The following is a 22,615-nucleotide window of genomic DNA, read 5'->3' as shown; positions in this document are numbered from 1 at the left end:
TCTCACCCTCAAAACTGTGCTTTATTGAACTTCCTTTATTTCACTACAGTAGGTCCCTTAGATTTTGACCAGATCCTCTATGACTTTGTTTGTTTGCTTTTTTTTTTAATTTATTTAAGGCCCAATCCTATTTTTTTTTAATTTTATTCCAGTATAGGTAACACACAGTGTTATATTAGTTTCAGGTGTACAATATAGGGGTACAGCAGTTCTTTACATTACTCAGCACTCATCACCCACAAGTGCCCTCCTTAATCCCCATCACCTATTTCACCAATCCCCCACCCACCTCCCCTTTGCTAACCATCTGTTTGCTCACCGTCTGTTAAGAGCCTGTTTTTTGGTTTGAATCTTTTTTTTCCTTTAGTCATTTTTTTTGTTTCTTTTTTTTTCTTAAATTCCAATTCTGTTCATTTTACAACTATAATCGCGCACTCCCAGACATCCTTTGCAGATAGTATCTGTCTGTGGTTATGGTGGCGGCATGGAGTGACAGGGCATTCCCTGCTTTTAACCACTTTCATCCTCCTCCCTCTTCGGGATCCATTCTCCTACAGGTAAGGCAAGGAAGAGGGAACTTAAAAAAGGACAAGGTAGTTGAAGATCCAGTCTTCTCCTTGGTTAGCCCCGATGAGTATTTTATGTCATCTGGCTTGTGAGTATTATAAGAATGGTGAGGGAAATGGGCTTCCTCCCTGATGAAGGACTCAATCCTGGGCAGCATCTCTAGGCATTTGTAGTCCTTGAACAATTCAGCCGCATCTTTAGGTGGATTACCAGCCAGTGAAATTCATGCTGTGTCTTTCCTAGCCTCCCGAACTGTGGAGGTGACCAGATGGCACTCGATCCTCATCTTACACTCCTCTAGTGCTTATGCTCAGGTTGGCAGACTGGTGTGGAATCTATCCTCCTTACTTCTCAAAGGCACAGGATTTGAAAAAGTATTCTTATGACCCTTCCAAATGACATTGTCCCTTATGTCATCTCTTTTACCTTGCTTAGAGAGCATTGGGACTGTTGAGTAAGACACTGACTAAGCAGTCGTTCAACTAGAAATCACTAATGTCTTCCTTTTTGTCAGACACTTTTCTAAATTAGGAGTTAATCTCTGGGCATTCTCCCCCCCTCCCCCATTGGGAATAACTTCTTTCCACGAACCTTACTTCAATGAAGTCAGAACACCCTCTGTCCTCTCAGTCATCTTTGCATCTTATACTCACTGTGGGTGACGGTGTCAGATGGTGGTAGAAGGATACCTGATGTTGTTCTCCAGATCTGTGGAGAGACGACTGAAAGTAATTATTGGTAACTCTGTGAACTTAAATTGTACAATACCACTCACATTGTCCTCAGCTTTTGCCCTTAACTAATTCCAGTATATCAAGAAAATACCTGTAAGCTTTTTATTTAACAGACAGGTGGAATAATGGTGAAAGTGATAGGCTTGAAAATAGCTAATCACCTTTGGTGTATAATTAATTCAGAGAAAAAATGCTCTTGGCATGCATAGCCTTTTATTTTAATAGACTCTAAAGGAAATTGTCATATGCTGAATGTGTAATTGTTCCATTCTATGAAATTCTACTCTCTGTAGTCAGAACAGATGAGTCCATTTGCTTGGAATGGTAGGAGTGGAAATGAAGAAAAGGGAAAGAAACAGGTTTATGGAGCAATCTGTTTCAGAACTGATGTCTGTTGTCTTTGGTAATAATAATCTATCAGTAGTATTCAATAAGCTTTAAGACAAGTACATAGGCATATGTTTCCAAAGAATGTTTTACTTCTCCTTTTTTAATTGAATATAATCCAAAAGATAAAACATAAGGAGACTTACAGGTAGCCGAGTATATTCTGTTACCCTTGAATTAAAAGAAAGCCCAGCTTGGTTAAATTAGCTTCACAGAAGCAAAGATCAAATCAGTGTACTCGTGAATTTCTTGGATAATGTATTTTGTGTATGTCCTAATAACGAGCTGAGCCAAACCTGTTTATTCATCTTCCTGCAGACGGCAGCCTGTGAGTCCCCCTCCACCACCACGACCGATTTCCCCACCACATACCTATGGCTACATTTCAGGACCTCTTGTCTCAGATATGGATACGGATGCTCCAGAAGAGGAAGAAGATGAAGCAGACATGGAAGTGGCCAAGATGCAGACCAGACGGCTTTTGTTACGTGGGCTTGAGCAGACCCCTGCCTCCAGTGTAGGGGACCTCGAGAGCTCTGTCACTGGGTCCATGATCAATGGCTGGGGCTCAGCCTCAGAGGAGGACAACATTTCCAGTGGACGCTCCAGTGTTAGTTCTTCCGATGGCTCCTTCTTCACCGATGCCGATTTTGCCCAGGCAGTGGCGGCAGCAGCAGAGTATGCTGGCCTCAAAGTGGCACGTCGCCAAATGCAGGATGCCGCTGGTAAGTTGTGCACTTTTCACCAAGTTGGAAAAGGAAACTCGGTATGTTTATGTCACTTGATAATTACCGCCTATGATCTTGCGTCTGATGTGAAATGCAACTATTACCACTGCCTTTTATTTGCTGCCTAAGGAAACTAAGTTTCAAGAATATGACATAACTCAGTTATTCCCTTTCTCCTGACAAGACTTTTTAAATCTTCTGGTTTATTTTTATTTAATAAATCCTGTATGTGAGTGGCACTCCCTGGGAAGTTCTTGTTTTTACAAAAGTCGTAGCAGATATGTATACGGTTTCTTTAGGTTTGCCTATAGTCAGCTGAGGTTTGTGTTACACGATTTTTTTTTTTTAAGGTGCAAAAAGCAACCAAAATAGAATTCATTGTGATAGTTCTCTTATACTGTTATCTAGGAGAAATAAATAAATTTCCAGAGGGGGAAACGCCACCATTGGAAAATGGGCTATTTGTCCTTAACTCCCATGCTCTTCATGCCCTCTCAGAAGACTACTTTAATGAGAAAGTTAGAAAGATGTGTGTAATATGCATATATTTTCAAGCATACATGTTTCATATTTAAAGTAAACATTTTAATCTAATAACTTGGAGATAAAGTTAATCCAAACTTTTTCTGTTTTTTTTTTTGTTTTCTTTTTTCATTACCAGTAGCCTGTTTACAATGATCATATATCTATCCTTACGTTTTGACCCATTTTTATTTATCTCCTACTCCCAACCTTGAGTAAATAATATGGAAAGGGAAAGAATTTAGATTTAAGCCAAACATTTATCACATAACATTTATCTCCATAGAATGTAATATATGCATATATATATATATATATATTTTACATTCATATACACATTGTGTGTATATGAATTTCTGGTAGCCAAAAAAATACAAATATTTGAGTAAAATAATGTAGCCAGCAAAACACATTTCACAGAAATAAACAACTATCACAACATATCAGTAATTGCTATCTTGTTTTGTTGTTTTCTTTTTCTTAATTTAGTAATTATCACATAGGTACTTTGCCCTGTTCTCTTCAGATACTGGATTGGTCATTATTTTTTATCATTTATTGAATATATTCAGAGAAAATAAAGTTATTTCTATATGTTATTTATCAGGAATGTGTTGTGGGGGAAAAAAAGTCTAATAATACCTTTCGACCTTTTTTGTAGAACATGTATTTATTTTAGCCATGCTAATATTTTACGAAATTCAACCAAATTTCCCCTTTTTTCCCTCAGTAGCTACTAAATATAGTAAAATAACTATCCATACCTACCTATCCTCCTTAATAAATAACATCTAACTGTATACATAGCTTTTATTTCTTCTTATTTTTTAATCCTCTATTAAAAAAAAAAAAAAGAAAGTGAAATTAAGCCTCCCAAACTACTGCTTTCAGATTGCATTAAGGGTGTGTTTCAGTTCATTAAATCAACAAAACACTGAAATAACATCAAAAATTCATCTGTAAACGACCTTATGCCTCAGGGTCTATGAGCAGTAGATGGCTTTACACAATAGAATGAAGAATGTGCTCAGTCCCAGCCCTAATTCTCTCTTTTCATGGGTATGTAACTTTAATTGTAATAGTCTCCATCATGGCTAAAGAGAGTTTGGTTTAATATTTTATTGTATTGTAATTTAGTGGCACTTCTGGTTTTCGTTTGACTCATAATTATAATGAACTAAACATGCATTGGCCTCTGCCTGTTAAAATGGTCTTTTCAAGAAGGGGTGCTGCTTTTCATATGACTTGAAGTTAATATGAATGAACAATCCAATCAAATTGCTTCTCACTTGGCCACATTAGTGTATATTATTTAATATGCTTCAGTTAGCATTTTTAAATACATTGGTTTCACTGTATGTGGCCTGTCTATAGCCAAAAGACGTGTTGGCTAGTTCAGTTTGAAGTTTCTTGTAGTACAACAAAAAATTCCGGATTTGTGTGTCTGGAATTTCTAGAAACCAAGATAATGAAGGTCAAGTACAGGGCCATGATTTCCCTTGCCATTATGGATTAAATATTTTGTGCCATTGTAATACAACATGTCTGTAAGACAGCCAGAAAATTGGAGAGGACTGAGATGTACCATGTCTAACTAGAAAATTCAATTATCACTGGTACCTGCAAATATTAACCCCTCCCCAAAACAAAAAAACAAACCACCTCTACTACTACCAAAAAAAATAGAAGTTTCTGGAGGGGTCACTTTAAGTATCCAGAATCAGCAAGTAAACATCTTATCAAAGAAAAGAGCAGAAGTAATTTTAGACGAGTCTAAGTATGTGAGCTACCTTAATTTCAGGCCTCCTTAAGATAAATACCTCAGAATGTATTAAGCTATTGGGAGTCTGCCTTCAAAGAATAGCATATCTATTTAATTAAAATAAGGGAAGTATTTAGTACTGTTCATTCTTAGAATATGAATTTCTTTTTTTAAATTTTTTTAATGTGTATTTATTTTTGAGAGAGAGAGAGCACGAGCAGAGTAGGGGCAGAGAGAGAAGACAGAATCGGAAGCAGGCTCCAGGCCCTGAGCTGTCAGCACAGAGCCTGACACGGGGCTCAAACTCACGGCTATGAAACCATGACCTGAGCCGAAATAGGGCACTTAACCGACTGAGCCACCCAGGCACCCCTAGAATGCAAATTTCTTAAGGAGTCTGGCTATTCCCTTGAGAAAGCAATAGCCACTGAATATACTATGCAAAAATTTAATTAATATCTTTGTTTGCTAATAACATTTTAGTGAAATTAGTTGGAAAAATAATTGGGCTGTTTTTCTTTAATAAGTGGTATCAAGAACTTTAGCAGAATAAAAGTACTACAATTAAAAAAAAAAAAAAAAAAGACTGGCAAATGCTCTCTGCGCATTTTCTTTTTCCAGTGGATGGGTCAAGCAAAATGACAAAAATCCTATTATTTGCTGGATTAGTTTATTTCAAGCTATTTTTAGGAAATTAGGGATGCTGCTAGTTGCACTGTTTTCCTTTTATTATTATTGTTATAATTAAAATTCATTGATGAGTTTGGCTCTGATTTTTTTTCCCCTTTTTTTTCTCCTCAGGCCGCCGACATTTTCATGCATCCCAGTGCCCAAGACCCACAAGTCCTGTTTCTACAGACAGCAACATGAGTGCTGCGGTAATACAGAAGGCCAGACCAGCCAAGAAGCAAAAACACCAGCCAGGACATCTGCGCAGAGAAGCCTACACAGATGGTAAGTCCATTGAAACGCATGAAAACATCTATGAATCTCGCCTATTTTCCCTGGCTCTCTAGGACTAGAAAATGCATCCACTGGCATTAGAAATTACATTTAAAATTCATTAATGGTAAGCTGCATATTCCTTATCGAAATGCTCAACTTTGGTATCTTTGTTAAGCGTCTCTAGTACTTCTAATGATATGGTTATTTAAGAAACTAAGAATAGTGTCTACTTTCAATATTTTTAAGAGGTTATTTTTGTAGTTGCAAGCAAATAGACTTTACTGTAGCTGAAGTAAGACAGAGAAGCAGCCTTCATCACATTCACTGGTAAATCTTCCGAAATATCCTCTCTGTTTTTTTGCTTTGCTTTTGGAATTTGGCATTCAAATAGAAAACAGTAAACTTATTTGAATGTTAATTCTGGCTATAGCGGTGTTACAGTTTATTTTGTGCACCGAAGGGCAAATCGAATCATCTCCTTCATGCCTTCACATACAATATCGACTCTCACTGAAGAGGTAACGCTTGTATTCTCAAGGGAGCACAAGAGACTAATGCAAACATTGTGATGTTGTCTAGAGAAAGCCTTTAATGAAAGTGCCTCAGGTGGCCCAGCATTTATTAAACCGCCACCTTCTCGTTTTATAAACAACCCCAAGGGCTTTGTTGAAAATTCATGTAAGATAAATTCTCTCAGACTCACCCATCTTGTCAAGTTTGCTACATTTACTAAAGGGGTGGGGAAAGAAGGTGTCACAGACATTGTCCCACACCTCCTGGTCCTCTCCAACCACAATCTGATTAGGACTTTCATTACCAGTCAGCAATTTTTCAAAAAGAGCATCATTTGCCATTATCATATGAAAGCCTAATATTATAGATCCTTATCCGAGGTTACAAGGAGGGTTTTCTGAGGCACTTTTCCCTGTGATTCCTGCCACTTGACAGAAAAATTTAATACAAAGCTCCCAGCATGATGAGCACAAGTAATTTTGCAATGAGTGGCTGTCCATGCTATTATCTATACTTTATTCAGAGTATTTTCTCTCACTAGCATCTATCTGATATTAGACTACATTAAATACTGGCATGACACGGCGCACCTGGGCCTCCTGGCTTCTGCCCAGGACTCTTTTGTCAGTGAAACTGAGCTGTCAGAATATTATCTGATTTTGAAGGGTTATTACAGTGGCTTTGTGAATGTTTGCCTCTGTGAAGGGACAAACACTAGGTGTAAATCCCCAAACTCTATCGGCAGTTTTACATTTATGGGACCCCTGTAATGGCATTTTACAAGTTTTATAGCTGTCCTATCAGTTTTTATTATCTGGGAGAGAGCGCTCCTGACTGAAAAACTGGAAAACTGGTCGAACATCAAACCTATCTACGTTAAATACATAAGGGAGAAAATCTGGCCTACAGCTTTGTGTAGTTCTTTCTACCTCATTCTTTACACTTGTTTTCAGGGACTTCTAGCGCTCAGTGATGCTTTTTTCAAAATATTTTAAATAATGTGAACATGCCAAGTTAAAGGGCATGGTAACACAGTTACGAACTACACTATGCTTGAAAATTGTGATCTGTATTTATTGTCCCGCATTCTGCAGTACTTTTTTCAATGTGCTTAATAATTAAATATGAATTCTAACTCATCCCGGAATAGTAACTGTTAAACTGAATGATGAAACACCTAAGTTATTTTTTCAAAGTTAATTTTAGAATACCAAAGAAATACATTGAAATGGTTAAAGCCAAAACATTAATTTGAAATGTTATTTGGATTTTTCATTGTTTATTTCACAAAAGTGATTATGCAAAATTATCATGGATCTAAAGTCTTGTGGAAGCCAATAATTATTTTCCCAAAGTCATAAAAATAGATAAAATGAGGAGATATGACTAAAGTTATTTTTACAATTTTAGCTTTAACTTCCTTTCAGCATTTTGATAACCATCTGTCTCTTAGTTATGTTTATTGTACCAAAAAGTCTTGAGTTTAATTCTGGACACTTTCTGATTTGATGAAGAAAAAAATACCAAAATATGTGTGTTACTTTATGCATATCCCACAATACATATTGATTAAGTAAAATCAAGTAAATGCAAATACTTTTTTATGCATCAAATAAGAGAAATGCACATAGTCTTGTTAGCAGTGGCTATGACATGGAAACCAAAGTCATTTTCTCAGAAATTATTTTCTCAAAATACTATACTGCATTGTTTGAAGAAAAAATCATAGACTATTTCATGAAGAAACTCAGTGGCAGACACAATTTGTACAATTTATTAAGAAAGAGAAAGGGGAGGGGAAAAGAAAGAATTTAGAGTTGCCAATTGTTAAAATGTGCATTAAACAAGAGGCACATGGGTGGCTCAGTTGGTTAAGCATCAGTGTTTGGCTCGGGTCATAATCTTCCTGGTTTGTGGGTTCAAGACCCGCATCAGGCTCTGTGTTGACAGCTCAGAGCCTGGAGCCTGCTTCTGATTATGTGTCTCCCTCTCTCTCTGCCCCTTGCTCTCTCTCTCTCTCTCTCTCTCTCTCTCTCAAAAATAAACATTAATTTTTTTTTAATATGCATTAAACATATTCGTAAGACATGGAGGGTTTTTTTTTTAATTTTTGTTTTTTGATGATTAAAATCTTAACTATGATGGATGAGTTTGATGACTATCAATAGAATTCCTTTGTTAACTATTTTCAGAATATAGTATAATATATCAGTCTTGAGTTTGTAGTGTCTTTACTTTGTAAAATATGCTTCAAATTATGTACTTGCTTCATAGAACTTATGTAAACTATATATAGAAGGCTAAAGAGTGGCTGTGTCTGAGCTGATGAAGAGTAGTTTACTATGATCCTTGTCTGTCAACAGCTATATTAGTTTCTAGGGCTGACATAACAAAGTGCTATAAGCCAGTGACTTAAATGATGAAAGTTTATTTTCTCACAACTTTGGAGACTAAAAGTCCAAGATCAAGGTGTCAACAAGGGTGGTTTCTTCTGAGGCCTCTCTCCTTGGCTTGTAGATGGCCATTGTCCCCTTGTGTATTTAGTCAGTCTTCCTTCAATCTCTGTGTGTGTCCTAATCTCCTCTTCTTATAAGGAAACCAGTTAGATTGAATTAAGACCCACCCCAAGGACCTCATTTTACTTTACCTCTTTAAAGATCCTGTCTCCAAATACAGTCTCGATCTGAGGCACAAGGGGTTAAGATTTAAACATGTGAATTTTGAGGGGACACAATTCAGCCTATAGTAGCCCTTGAGCCTCCTGATGGCACACGGCACTGTGACCGTACCTTACTCTGTATGTAAATACTACACCTCTTAGAGACCCAGGGAGTACTCAGTGCACAACAGAGTACTGTATGCTATAGTCACAATGACAGGCAGAATCTATTTACTTATTTCATATTTGCTGCTTACAGGTTTAACCCAGATGAAGGGTAGGATTAAAATATATGAATATTTATCAGTCAGAGTCTTTGCAAGTTAAAGCCAAGCATAAGTGCATTTCTAGGACCTTCTAATAGATTCTTCCCACCCCCTCTTTTCAACCCTTTCGATGCATTTACATACTTGATTTAAAAACCAAATCTACATTATTTCTCTAGCCCTACTTTTCATAAATTATAAATTCACCACCCTCTTTGGAATGATGTTATTTTGACTTGATTTATCATTAATTACAAGGTCTTGGGACTTTAAGCGGTTAAGTAAATAGAGTGTTTGATCTCCATAGTGAGTTAATGCTGGCAGAACTGTCTACATGCACATGCTTTGCATATTACTTTATATACATTATGTTGGTATTTGGAAAGTATTACAGAAAGAATGATGTTTATATCATTATATAAGGAGTCTGTACATACATATAACATGCCCATGATCCTGTTTGTTACTCTTGGTATGAACTGGGTGAAAGTACTATTTATCATTTTGTGAAACATAAAGTTGTTCATACTATAATAATCCCTGCTTTGACTCAATAATCATTTTATAATACCTGAAAATTTTTATTTGGTAACCGATTTGTATAAGAAGCAAAACCTGCAAGCATTTACCTCTCATTGTCAATTAGATACAGAAGCGATTATATATAGGAAGTTAGAACTCTTAAAATTACCATTGGGTTCTCTTCTCATTTTCTACCTGTGTCATAGAGCTTCTGGAAGTAGATTGTGTCTCGAGAGTCCTGTATTCCCAAGATTTTGTATGATCTTATAATAGTGGTAATCATTAGCTTTGGTATCTGAGGAGCCCAGACATTTTATGATTTGATGATAGTGGCAGTTACTTTGTGCCAGCTTGATAGTCTGTGTTTGCAATTTGGGGTTTAAATGTGTAGCAAGGAGATGGTGCAGAAATGAGCCTGCAGGCACTCACTCCATCTGCTGCCAGGTATGCTCTCAATTAGACTTTTCTCCTTCTTTCATTGCCAGTCCCAGGCTCGGTCTGAACATAGAACCACTCTGCCTTGGGTCTCTTGGCTTTGAGCCACTAAGGACAGTCTATTTTTTAGCTCTCTCTTTTTGGTTATTTTTGCTAAACAAGTAGCAGATGAGGGAGGACTCTCATGATGGTACCTTTTTTTTTTAAGTATCATTTTTTTTTTTAATCCATTAAAGTAGTGAAGAGGAAAATCAGTCACAATGGCACTGGTAATATATGTTGTAAGACAAAAAAAATGTTATTTAGTAGAATCAGGAGAAAGTTAGTACATTGGCTTTTCTCTGGCCACCATTTTAGGTAATGTTTAGAGGCTATTTATATGAAACTAGGACATAATGAGCCATGAGAACTAACAACAACAACAAAATGCAGGTAAAAGATGGACAGACCACTTTTAATAATGGAGTCCTAAGTAAAATAGCTGGTAGGAAGATGGTCCCTCAAAATTTCTGTTTTCAGAAACCAATACAGTGAATTCCAATGCCTTGTTTTAGCATGTAATGTCAAAATAATATTAGTTAAGAAAAAAGTCACTTTAGGGATAAAATTAATTCTTTTTAAAAAAATATGAGAATAAGAAACACTGATTGTGTCCTAGAACTCTTAATTTGCCATTATATTAAGAATTTCTAAGAATATTTTAATATTTCTAAGAATATTTTAATATTCAAGAATTTCTCATGCTGGCATATGTAAATGATAGTCAACAGAACATTGTTCAGTAATGGTAAAACATACAGAAACAACCTAAATATTCCTCTGTACAGATTGGCTAAATAAATAATGATATACTCATAAAAGAGAGGATTATACGAAGTTTTCAAAAAAAGAGGTAGAGCTGTATGTACACATAGGGAAATGTATACAACTACACAGGTGAAAAAAATGCAGTTCTCCTTATGTCAATAAGAGAGAAAGGCTACATATTTTCACGTGGTACTTTTTGCCACCACATAGGGGTGAGTAGACTGGCACTGTACCACCAACGTGTGGCCAATTTATATAGTCCCTGATGTGAATGATGCTCCATGGAATTATGCAACACAAATATGCCTGATTTGTGTGTCTAAATAATTTCTGGAATGATCTATACAAACATATGCAAACTGATTACTTCCACATAATCAATATTGAGTATTTGAAATGGAGATGGAGATATACGAGGGGTTGTACTTTCAAGTTCTTATGTACTTTTGATTTATTTGTAGAATGTAAATGCATATTTTTTGTTTAGAATGTTGATTTTTTTAATACTAAGCATTTAATACATGTTTTATAAACACTTTTTAGTTAATTTATTCTGTCATTTAGGTATTCCTCTTCAAATCTGAAAACATTACCATTTCTGAAGTCATGATTGAAAAAGCCATGCTGATAACTACCAAATCTCTGTATCTCTGGTCTTGACCTCTCTTGAAACTCAGATTCTATGTACAAAAACCTGTTGAACATCTCTATCTAGGTACTTCAAAGTCTCCTCCTTTTCACTTTTGTAAAACTGAACTCCTCCTCTTCCTCTGTGGGCCATCTCTTTCTCATCCCCTCCTTCCTTATCTTCAGTGAAGTTTCTGTCATCCACCTAGTCAACTATGGTGAAAATCGTAAATGTCATTTTAGATTCTGTCCTGTCCCTTCCCTGCTAGATTCCATTGATCATTAAATGATATTGATTTTTCTTTCTTAACCTTTCTCAAATACATTTCTTCATCTGAACAGCCACCAATGCAGTTACATCCTCTATCATTACTTACCTGAGCTATTACAAATTGGATTCAAACCTTTCCATGCTAAAGGCAGAACAACCTAAAACTAGAATCTCTTCATATTCTTCTAACTTTCCAGCTATTATTAGGATATCTATTTCTGTTCCCTAAAATGTACATGGGGGCAAAGGTAGCACCCCTTAAAGAATGTAAATTTTCTAGATATCAAATTTTTACCTACTTGTATTGTTAGGTATGTCTATAAGACTTTGAATTATATAAAAATGTGTGCATAAAGTGTGTATAAAGTGATAGGTAGATGAAATTAACTTACATTTATACCAGAGATTAGCTGGTTTAAAACCTCTGGGTGCAGATACAAAGTGCAGCAATCCCATCAATGGATGGTAGATTATAAATACAAAATAGAATGTAATAATATAAAGAATACTGAACCAGAAATTAAGAATCTAAGGGCATTGGTCCTAGCTCTGATCACATCTAGATTTGAGGTTGAAAACTTAAGGTCTGTGTGTTCAAGTTACCCTTTTTACAGAATGAGAAGGGATTTAGGCTAGATTAGAGATGGCAAATACGTCTCAACTCAAGTGCCAACCTCAATCAATTTGAAGTGGTTGCCTGAAGAGTAAGGGTATGCATTTGGGACCAGGAACATTTCGATGAAATCAATTAAGAAGGTCTGTCATGGTTGGGGGAGAGAGAGTTTGAGCACATATGCCCATATTAGCTATCCCAAGACTAGGTAATCTTTAAGTCCCAGCTCTATGATTCACTATTTTTGTGCCATATAACAATGAGGATAGATTGAAATTGTTGATCTTCTTGTTCCTTTGTTGCCTTCAAATGTTCCAGTTCATTTAAGATGTATTACCTCACAATTTTGTGTGAATCCAATGGTAATACTAACATTTAAGTGTAAGTGGTAGACTTTTACAGTATTTTCAATTTTTCTTTCTAGATCTTCCACCTCCTCCGGTGCCACCACCTGCTATAAAGTCACCCACTGTCCAATCCAAGGCACAGCTGGAGGTACGACCTGTAATGGCACCCAAACTACCTTCTATAGAAGCAAGAACAGACAGATCATCAGATAGAAAAGTAGGCAGCTACAAGGGGAGAGAAGTATTGGATGGAAGACAAGTTGCAGATATGAGAACAAATCCAGGTGATACCAGAGAAGCACAGGAACAGCAAAATGATGGGAAAGGACGAGGAAACAAGGCAGCAAAACGCGACCTTCCACCAGCAAAGACTCATCTCATCCAAGGTACCGATTTATTCATACAGCAAATAAATATAGATTGAACATATATTTTGTAAGTTACACTGTTAGGTTCTCGTGAGCCATATGAAAATGGATAAGATTTAGAAATTTGGTCTCTAATGGAGGAGACAAGCATGTACTCAAATAATTTTAATATAATTAAATTAAATTTGTAACATTATATAAGACTTCCTTGGAGAGGTGTCATTTGAATTGGGTTTTAAGGGAAAGCATGATTTCAACAGGTTAAACAGGGAGAAGGGGATAGCAGATAAAGGAAATAAATGGAGAAAAAACATGTAAGTGTAAAAACCTATGTTTGGGGAACTTTAATTTCCAGTTTGACCAGAGAATAGGTTGCTTCGGGCCTGGCACAGATAATGAAAGATAAAACTAGAGAGGTGGTTGGGCCAGATTGGCAAGGCTGGGAATATGACTCTAGATTGTGAGGTTTATGATATAATCAGTGGTGAGCCAGCAAAGAATTTTGAGCAAGAAATGACAGAATCAGATTTTTAGAAAAAGAATTGGCAGCACTCGATAGTGAAGGAAGAGACTGGAATCTAGTAGATGAAAGTATCAGGTCACTGTAAAATATCTAGGTATAAAATAGGAAAACACTGAATTAAAATAGGTATGTGGGGAAATCAAGGAGAGAACAGCCTCCACTGGCATGTCAGAGATAGAGCCAGTAGGAATTGGTGACTAATCGAAAGTAGAAAAATAGACTGAAACTATGGAGTAAAGCAGAAGTTACTCAAATGTTAATTAGATGGCCCTGCTGACTAGTGGAATATAATTGTACTAACCAATGTAAGAAAAAACAGAAAAGATTTCTAAGGGAAAATATTTTCAATGTTGAATGGATTAAGGTGCTGACAAGAACACAGATATGAAGAAAATCAATAAGACTTTAGACAACTGAGTTTAAAGATCAGGGGGAAAGGTTGTGAGTAGAGAGTGGATTTTAGAAACAGCAACACAGAGTAAAATTGTGTGAATTACAAAGGCTAAATTATCAACAGTGATATGTCGGTTAAAGCTGAGCAATCAATTCTCTGGGAGGAAAGCAGAGCAAAATCCTAATTTGTGCCCATTTACATACTTCTGTTGGGTAGTTACTCCCAAGACAGCTGGTTTCAAGCTGCTAATATGAAGTCAGTGAATGTGGAGTTGGGAAGACTTGGTTACTCTTCTTTTGCTGAGAACGTGTGAGCCAGTTTCAATGCACCAATAATCAGCAGTGATTATATTTAAAGACTAGGCACAAGAATGACTTTCTATAGTGGAAACTAAGATGGATCCACCCAGAGATATAAAATAATCAAGATCTCTAAGCCAGAGAAAATAGTGTCCTAGAAAGAATGGAGGAGGAAATTTTAAGACAGGAAGAAATCTAAAATGCCACACAGAACTGAAAGTTGGATGTCAACAGGAGGTGGGGGATGGGGAGAGAATGCCTAAGGATTTTGCAATATGTTATTCGTGGGTGGTATTAGAACTGTTTTTAGTAGTCAGAATAGATGCCAGACTCTAAGGAGTTGTAAAGTAAATGGACATTGTGAAAGGAGGTGATGAGCCCTTTTCAGAAGGCTGGGAAGAGAAGAGGTTGGGAACAAGTTTGCCAGGAAGGCAGAATTTGTAGAAATGGTTTAGGATAGTATATTTAAGCATTATTAGATACTAAGGAAAAGAAACCATTTAGGAGAAAGAAATACAATAAAGGGAAGATTGGTCATAGTCAGAAAAGAGTGGTAGGGTAATGAATCTGAGAAGCCTGTACAACTACTGCTGTATTTTAATAGATATGTTGTGATAAAATTAGACATCAAACTCTCATTCTTTTTATTATGGGCACCTGGTCATTAGCAATGTCCTTTCAAAATGGGAGTCAGTTTCACTCTCTTATGTGGCAGGAAGCCTGAACTCCTAATCTAGGCATGTACTCAGCAACAAAGTGATGAGTGGGGGTGGACACCCCCACTATATGAGCACAAAGTACTTGATGTTATTACCACAATCCAAAGTTTGAAAAACTTAGCTTGCTTGTTATCAGTTAAGCAAAATGTGATCTGACTCTGACTCTTTGATCTATTCTATACTCCAAGTAGTGACTTATAAATACAATGTCATGACATAAATTGTGAAGTTTATATGTGGCCTGAAAGTATAAACCAATTTGCTGCTACAAGTAAGCTTCCTCCAAAGCAGGTGGGATTTTTCAGGGAAAAAAAAAAAAACTTACAAACCTGGAAAGATATTGGTGTATACAGAATTAGAACAAAGAGATGGAATTATTTTATCAATCTTTAGACTTTTAATAAGTTGTCCTTTGTGTTATAAAAATATTTCTAACTAAAGAACTATTGCTGGAACTATTAATCTAGAAACAAGGGACCCTATTTCATGGAGAGCACTGAGTTACACTGACCAGATTATTATTTTATGTCTTGCTTTCCCAAATTCTGATTTGAACCATAACTCTGTGTATATGTGTCATTAAATGATTGTTTCTATGCATTGCTATAATTTTCACCTTCATAATTCAGTTGACATTATTTAAAATGAAAGAGGCACCCTGATTTACATGTGTAATGAATGGTCATTTTTTAATTAAAGAGAGTGGTCTTCTAGACTTGAATGACTGATTGTTTTGCTGACATTTACCTCAGTTAGTTCAATTTATTTCTACATATATCAAACATCCACTGTGGTATAAAGCATTGTACTGGTCTTGAGATTTATGTGTAAGTATGAACCTTGACCTCAAGAAGCTTACAGTCAGAGTTGGAGACAGGTTATCTGTAGATTCACAGACATATTCATATTTGGTATAACGTTTATGATGCTGTGATACTTGAGAGTCCAGAGAAGGGACAGTTAGCCCAGTCTTGTGGGGACGTGAGGTAGAAAACGACTTCTTGATCTTTCCTGGTGGAAATAACACATAAGCTGAGTGACTGGGGTGGGTGGAGATTTACTTGAGTAAGAAGAGTGAATAGATTGTTCTGGCAGAGAAACTCAGCATGAAAAGCTTTGAGGTACATTAAGAAGATTATAAATTCAGTGTGACTAAATAGTAAATGTGGTCAAAGAGGAAGCTCTTGAGGTAAATGTAAGTTTAAGTCATAGAGTGCCTGTAGTTCCTATAAGAAGGCAGCTGAGTGAATATGTTTTAGAGAGAAATAGCTCAAGACACAGAGATCTATTGGAAGATATCTGCAACACCTGGACAAGAGATGTGGAGAATATAAACCAGGCGATAGGAACAGAGATGAGTGAGTGGGAAAATCCAACATTAACATTTTTTTGTGTTAAAAGTCAGGCTCACCTGTGTACATTTGAATGTGTGGAAAAGGTACATTGAAAGAGTGCCGGAAGGTTGTTGGAAGGCAGGGAACACTCTAAAATAATTTCAGTTTTCTGTGTTTGTTTTCTTAATAATTAGTGTTGTCATTAACTATATTAGAGAATCCAGAAGAGAAGAAAGGAGTGGACATGATGAAGTCAATGTTCAACATAGTGAGTTTGAGGGACGCTTAAGAGGAAGTATTCTACATAATTCAAAAATTGGAAATATAAATTAATGATTTATCATAATAAAATAGTAATTAAATCCACTCATTCACTCAAAACTATTTATCAATGACCTGTTATATGTCAAGTTGAGAGTATATCAAAACACAAAACCCAGAAAAATACCTGCCCCCGTGACAGTTACATTCTAGAAAAGGTTACAATTTGTGAGAATGGATGAAATTACCCAGAGTGAGTGGGAGAAAAATGTATATGTATACACTAGGGTAAAAGTAGAAATTTGCAGGGCATCAACATGTATGAGGCACTCTATAGGAAGAGCCCACAGAAAACTGTCCAGGAAGGAAGAGAACTAGAAGCTGGGAATAGTGATGTTTAAATTGATAGTGGTTTCCAGATGAAGGCAGCGAGAAGTCCAGAGACATAAGGGCTGAAACATGATTAGCATTTTCAAAGTCAACAGTGAGTTTTCTCTTTCATAGTGGTAATGTGGGCATGCATAGATTTCAGTGCGATCCAGAGTAAATGGGAGTTGCATCTACCACTATTGAGTCTAAATTTAAGAAGCTTTGTTGAGCATTAAGGACAGAAAGAAGCTATTGATTCATGTAGAGCACAGGCTTAACAGGAAGGTTTTTAGCAAAAGACAGATTTTATATTGTAGATTGACAAAAATTACAGTCAATAGAAGAAGATTGGTAAAACAGGGACAGAAGATGCAAGTCACAGGAGTCCAAGTGCTATGAGGCAAGGATGCAGGAACAGTGGTCTTCATGGACTGTGAGACCCCAGCAAGTCAGAACCTGGATGATTGGTAGAAGTTGTAATGAGTAGAATGGATGGAGAAAGGTGCCATCAAGGAGGACTAAACAGGTGACATTAGTAGAGTGGTTGACCTTCCCAGGAAGAGAATGTTTTGTGCAAAGGTCAGGGAGTATTGACTTCGAACTGGTGCTAGTTGGGATAAGAGGCAAACCTTCCTCATTCTACTGGAGAGAGCTTGTGTGGAAACCTCAGGGGAAATCAGATTGCATTCAGGCAGCGTGGACAGTAGAAGCATTTGGAGGGGGAGGGGAAATGAATATAGAAGAGTTGGTTTTTCATGTGTTTGGTGTCCAAAGAGTGGAGGGAACAGGCTTTAGAGAGAAGTGAGCAACTGGTGGAGGCATCAATACAAGCAGCACCAAATTTAAAGCAGTAAGAAGATAGAAATTCAGAAGATGGTGTTTAATTAGAGTGGCTTGTGTTTTGAGCTAGCAATGTGACAAACTTCTGAGATTCAAGGTTCCACAATGTAAATACAATGTTAAGATGGAGGCTGTCTGGAAAGTGAACCTGGGCTTGATTCTGTTTTGGTAGTTTGAGGAAACTGGGCTTTGTTTTTATCAGTGCCTGAAAATGATCTTTCATAATTTGCATAGAGATTTCATTATCTCCTCTGTTTTTACAGCAACACTAGGGGCTCCTCTGGGTATACATATTATTAATACTTTTTTTAGAAAAGTGGAAACTAAGGCCTAAAATAATTGGATATCACATAGTGAAGGAGAGAACTGGAAGCTCTGTCTGATTCTAGGTTTGGTTTACCTCTTTTAATGAATTTGGTCCCAAGTGAGTTTGAGGTAGTCAGGAGCTTGTGAGTGAAACCAACCTGAATGCCAACCACTACCAGGAAGACAAGACTTGTTATTTTCATTTTCATGACAATGCTGCTTTTCAATTATTGTTATAAAATATCCTCACTTACTCCTCAAAAACACTGGTGCTTCCCCATTCAAAATTACAGACATAAGTGATGATACATTATACAATGAAAATGCATAATGGTGTTCATATGCACTTACTATATTTCATTACACAGAGGATATTCTACCTTACTGTAGACCTACTTTTCCAACATCAAACAATCCCAGAGATCCTAGTTCTTCAAGCTCAATGTCATCAAGAGGATCAGGAAGCAGACAAAGAGAACAAGCAAATGTAGGTCGAAGAAATATTGCAGAAATGCAGGTTCTTGGAGGATATGAAAGAGGAGAAGATAATAATGAAGAATTAGAGGTATCTATAATTTTCTCCAAGTTTCTCAGCATTATGCTAGTTATTAAATCAGCCTCAAATTTAGAAATATGTATCAGGCCACAGAAATGTTTCTGTTTTACCACAAATGCCAATGTTAGTGTACTAGAGACTAAACTTCTGTGAATTTAATGATTTTCTTGAAATGCATTCCAATGTTTTAAATGGTGATAACGGTTTCTTTTTGGATCTAGAGGTCATGTTCATCTGCAGATATTCATATAAGAAGTTTATATGGCAAACATGTTGTTAGGAAATAAGAACTATTTCTCTAGATAATATATTGTATAGTACTGTATTGTAGTAGGTTGTAAAAACCAGTAAGGTGACAGAGTTATAAGGATGTAAATGAGAGTACTTAGCCTGTGTTATCTGCCGCCCTAGTAATCACTGGGGTTAATCTAACTGATTGGACCAACTATCTTCCACCTTAATTCTTCTGCCAATGAGAACATGATCCTTGACATTAACCTTCCCAGAAGAGAACACTCTTTGAGTCAAATATATACTCCTTTGTTGGAATTTATAGATAGCAATACACGATAGAATTGGCAGTAAGTCAAAATAAACCAACTTTTAAGACCATGTTTCCTCCATTTAATAATAATAATAAACAAGTTGAGGACAAATTTCTCTTCTTACAAATATATTTAAACCCAACTAGATTGTTAAATGAACGTTCATCTTAAACTTTTAAGAATAGAAGGTGAAAAATTTTAAGGCATAATATCTAATTGAATTTCCTATAATACCCAAAACATTTTGATTTTGAATTTTGGAATAAGAAGATTTTCTTCTTGCAGTTGTTGTGATGAGAAGCTGTTTTATAAGTTGTGCTTGTCTTTTTAAGGAGAAGAACTTTTCTGGGGGACAAAAAGTTACCAAAAATAACTCTAATACTTAAACCAATAAAATTTGAGCTATAATGTTGAGTTGGGGATGGGGTAAGTAGAGAAATCCACCTTCTGCTGCCCCTCTCGCTCCTGCCCCACATACCCCAATACTGCAACATTCTGTAGAACACAATTTGGTGCTTGTAGAGAACTACTGGATCTTCTATCAAAACCAGCTATAAAGACAAATGAAATTAGTTGCCATGAGCACTTTTTAACGTATGCCAGGGAATGAAGGAAGAAACGCAAATTATAAGGATAAAAACATATACATCCATATAAATATAAGACTATAAGACTGATTTTGAAATTTACCAAAAACTTATCTCTTACAGGAAACTGAAAGCTGAAGACAACCAGAGAGGCTTGTGCGATCCAATGTGAAAAGTATCTCTCAAGATGCCTCTTGTCTGATGACACATGACGCCAGATACAATGTTCAGTGCAATCAGAGTGTAAAAATTGTCATTTTTATTCCTCTTATTGGAATACCATTTTTAAAAATTTTATTGGAGTTTTATTGTTGTTGTTTGATCCTTATCCCTATGAAGAACTTCCCTATTCCCCTCGCTGTTGGAACAAACCATTACACTTTACTTCTAGCAAGGGAAGTACTTGACTTCTTGCTTCAGTCATCAGCCAGCAAGAGAGAACAAAACAGTTCGTTTGCATTTTGCCCCTGAGATATGGCATTGCACTGCTTCTATATCAAGCCAATTTTATAGCAAAGTATTGATCAAAGATACAAAATTGACTAATCAACCTCATGGCAAGGGCTCTCAAGATATAATCTTTCTATAACCAACTGCTACTGCAAATTAAAACACATTTCATTTTCACATGATTTTAAAGTCAGTCTTTCATACCACCCTCTGCTGGGAGAAAATAAAATAGAATACATGCAGAACAACCACAAGTCGATTTGAATGGGGTAGAAACATTGTAAATATATACTCTTTGCAACCCCTGGTGGTACTTTATTTTGTCTTCATTTCAATCATGGAAGTATATTCTTACTGGAAATATACTTTTGGATAAGTAGGGATAAGCCAGTTGGATCTCTGGTTGTCTAGTCATTGTCATAAGTAAGCCTAGCAAAAAACCTTGTTCTATTTTTCAATCGAATGCAATTATTAATGCATATTACAAACCAATGGATGTTTTTAATGACCAATTGAATAAGGACATCCCTATCTTAACTGGCCTAAATTTCTTCTGGTAGTGTCAGTTCAACTTTCAGAAGTGCCACTTAAGGAAGTTTGATTTTTGTTTTTGTAATGCACTGTTTTTAATCTTTTTTTTTTTTTTTTTGGTTTTAAAAGCACAATCACTAAACTTTATTTGTAAACCATTGTAACTATTAACCTTTTTTGTCTTATTGAAAAAAGTGTTGAGAAGCGTTTTTAACCTGTTTTGTTAATGCTCTATGTTTGTATTTGGAATATTTGAATGATGACAGGTGGTGAAGTAACGTGCATACTTTATTGTGGGCCATGAACCCAATGGTTCTTACTTTTCCTGGACCTAAAGAAAAAAAAAAGGTTTAAGTTTGTTGTGGCCAATGTTGAAACTTATAAGATTTTCTTATAAGCTCAAAGAGAGGCATTACTTGCTTTGAATTGCCAAATGATGCCCTCTGACTGTAGATTTTTATGATCCTTTTTTGTCGTTATATGAATTTCATTGACTTGATAATTGGTGCTATTTGAAGAAAAAAATGTACATTTATTCATACACAGGTATCAGGCCTGACCCCACTGGAAAACAAAGCCAAACAAAACTGAACCACACAGAAAAAGCTGGTGTTCACCAAAAACTAAATGTGTTCACTTAGATAATTTGAAAGTTACATAGAAAGGGTGTGCAGTACTAAGGGAACAATCCATGTGATTAATGTTTTCATTATGTTCATGTAAGAAACCTCTTATTTTTAGCCATAATTTTGCATACTGAAAACCAATAATCAGAAAAGTAATTTTGTCACATTATTTATTAAAAATGTTCTCAAATACATCATTCTTTCTTGTGTTGACTTCTTTTGTTTTTTCATTGTGTGATCAAATTTATTCCATTTAGTCACAAAGTTGTGCTGTCTTAACATTTCACCACTGTATTATCAGATGAATAAAAATTCTGTTTTCTGAACAACGAGGCTTTACTTATAAGGAAAAATTCTCTGTTTACTCCATGGAAATTAAGGCTGTAAGATCAATCAAGACCTAAAAGGCATTTGGTCATAAAATAGCATTTTAATATTAAGGATGTACTAAAATGTTTTTTATGTGTATCTGAATTTCAATTAACCTATTTCTGAAATAGTTAGGATTCAACTATGATACATCTAATTTATAAAGTTTGAGCCACTTCTGTCCCATCAATAAGAAAATTATATTATCCAGAATATTTATTAGTAATTATCTGCTTTCTTGTTTAAAAGTTCATGTGAAATTTTAACAATTCTATACCTGCCATATACTGGGTTGAACATTACTGCTCATTAGATTAAGGTCAGAATATTCAAGTATTCAACTTTGAATGGATGAGATGAGCGAGAGAATCTAGTGAAGGTTCTTTCCCTGTGATATATCTATATATGGTTAAACTTTGTGTTGATCATAATTTACAAAACTGGGAAAATTTTGAAAAAAAAGAAGGTAGATATTATTTTGAAGTTTAATTTTACAAAAGTGATATAATCACCAGCATCTGCTTAGATCCATAGGTCAAGAAGTCAGTTTCCAAGCTATTTCAAGGGGAACATTGGAGAGACATGCTTAACGGCCTAATTTTTCTCTCCCCTTGTGAGGTGACTATAAGCTAGTTTCTATTTATATCATGTGATATACATATAAATTATGTGAATCTGGGGGCCTGTGTTTGAGTCCCAGTTTTGTCATGAGCTGTATTTCCTTGGACGTGTTACTTAACCTCAGAATCTCAGGTACTTCACCTGTAAATTCAATAATGCCTACCTCGTGGAGCAATTGTCATGATTCAGTGAGTTAATGTATGTGACGACAT

The 22,615-nt window shown here is 35.9% G+C and overlaps 1 protein-coding gene across 1 annotated transcript in view; it reads left to right on the top strand.

Annotated features, from left to right (window-relative positions):
* ROBO1 (roundabout guidance receptor 1) overlaps nt 1-21,824 on the top strand; it is a 400,374-nt gene extending 378,550 nt beyond the window's left edge. Inside the window, exons 25-29 of the mRNA XM_049628000.1 lie at nt 2,007-2,413; nt 5,502-5,654; nt 12,783-13,091; nt 18,487-18,683; nt 19,930-21,824. Coding sequence (XP_049483957.1) covers nt 2,007-2,413; nt 5,502-5,654; nt 12,783-13,091; nt 18,487-18,683; nt 19,930-19,944 — 1,081 coding nt within the window. The 3' untranslated portion in view covers nt 19,945-21,824. The remainder of the gene's footprint in view (nt 1-2,006; nt 2,414-5,501; nt 5,655-12,782; nt 13,092-18,486; nt 18,684-19,929) is intronic.
* Nucleotides 21,825-22,615: the final 791 nt, after the last annotated feature.

Source organism: Panthera uncia, chromosome C2, assembly GCF_023721935.1.
Source record: "Panthera uncia isolate 11264 chromosome C2, Puncia_PCG_1.0, whole genome shotgun sequence".
Lineage (NCBI taxonomy): Eukaryota > Metazoa > Chordata > Mammalia > Carnivora > Felidae > Panthera > Panthera uncia.
The sequence above is the reverse complement of the archived record's forward strand: the minus strand, read 5'-3'. Positions and strand labels throughout refer to the sequence as shown.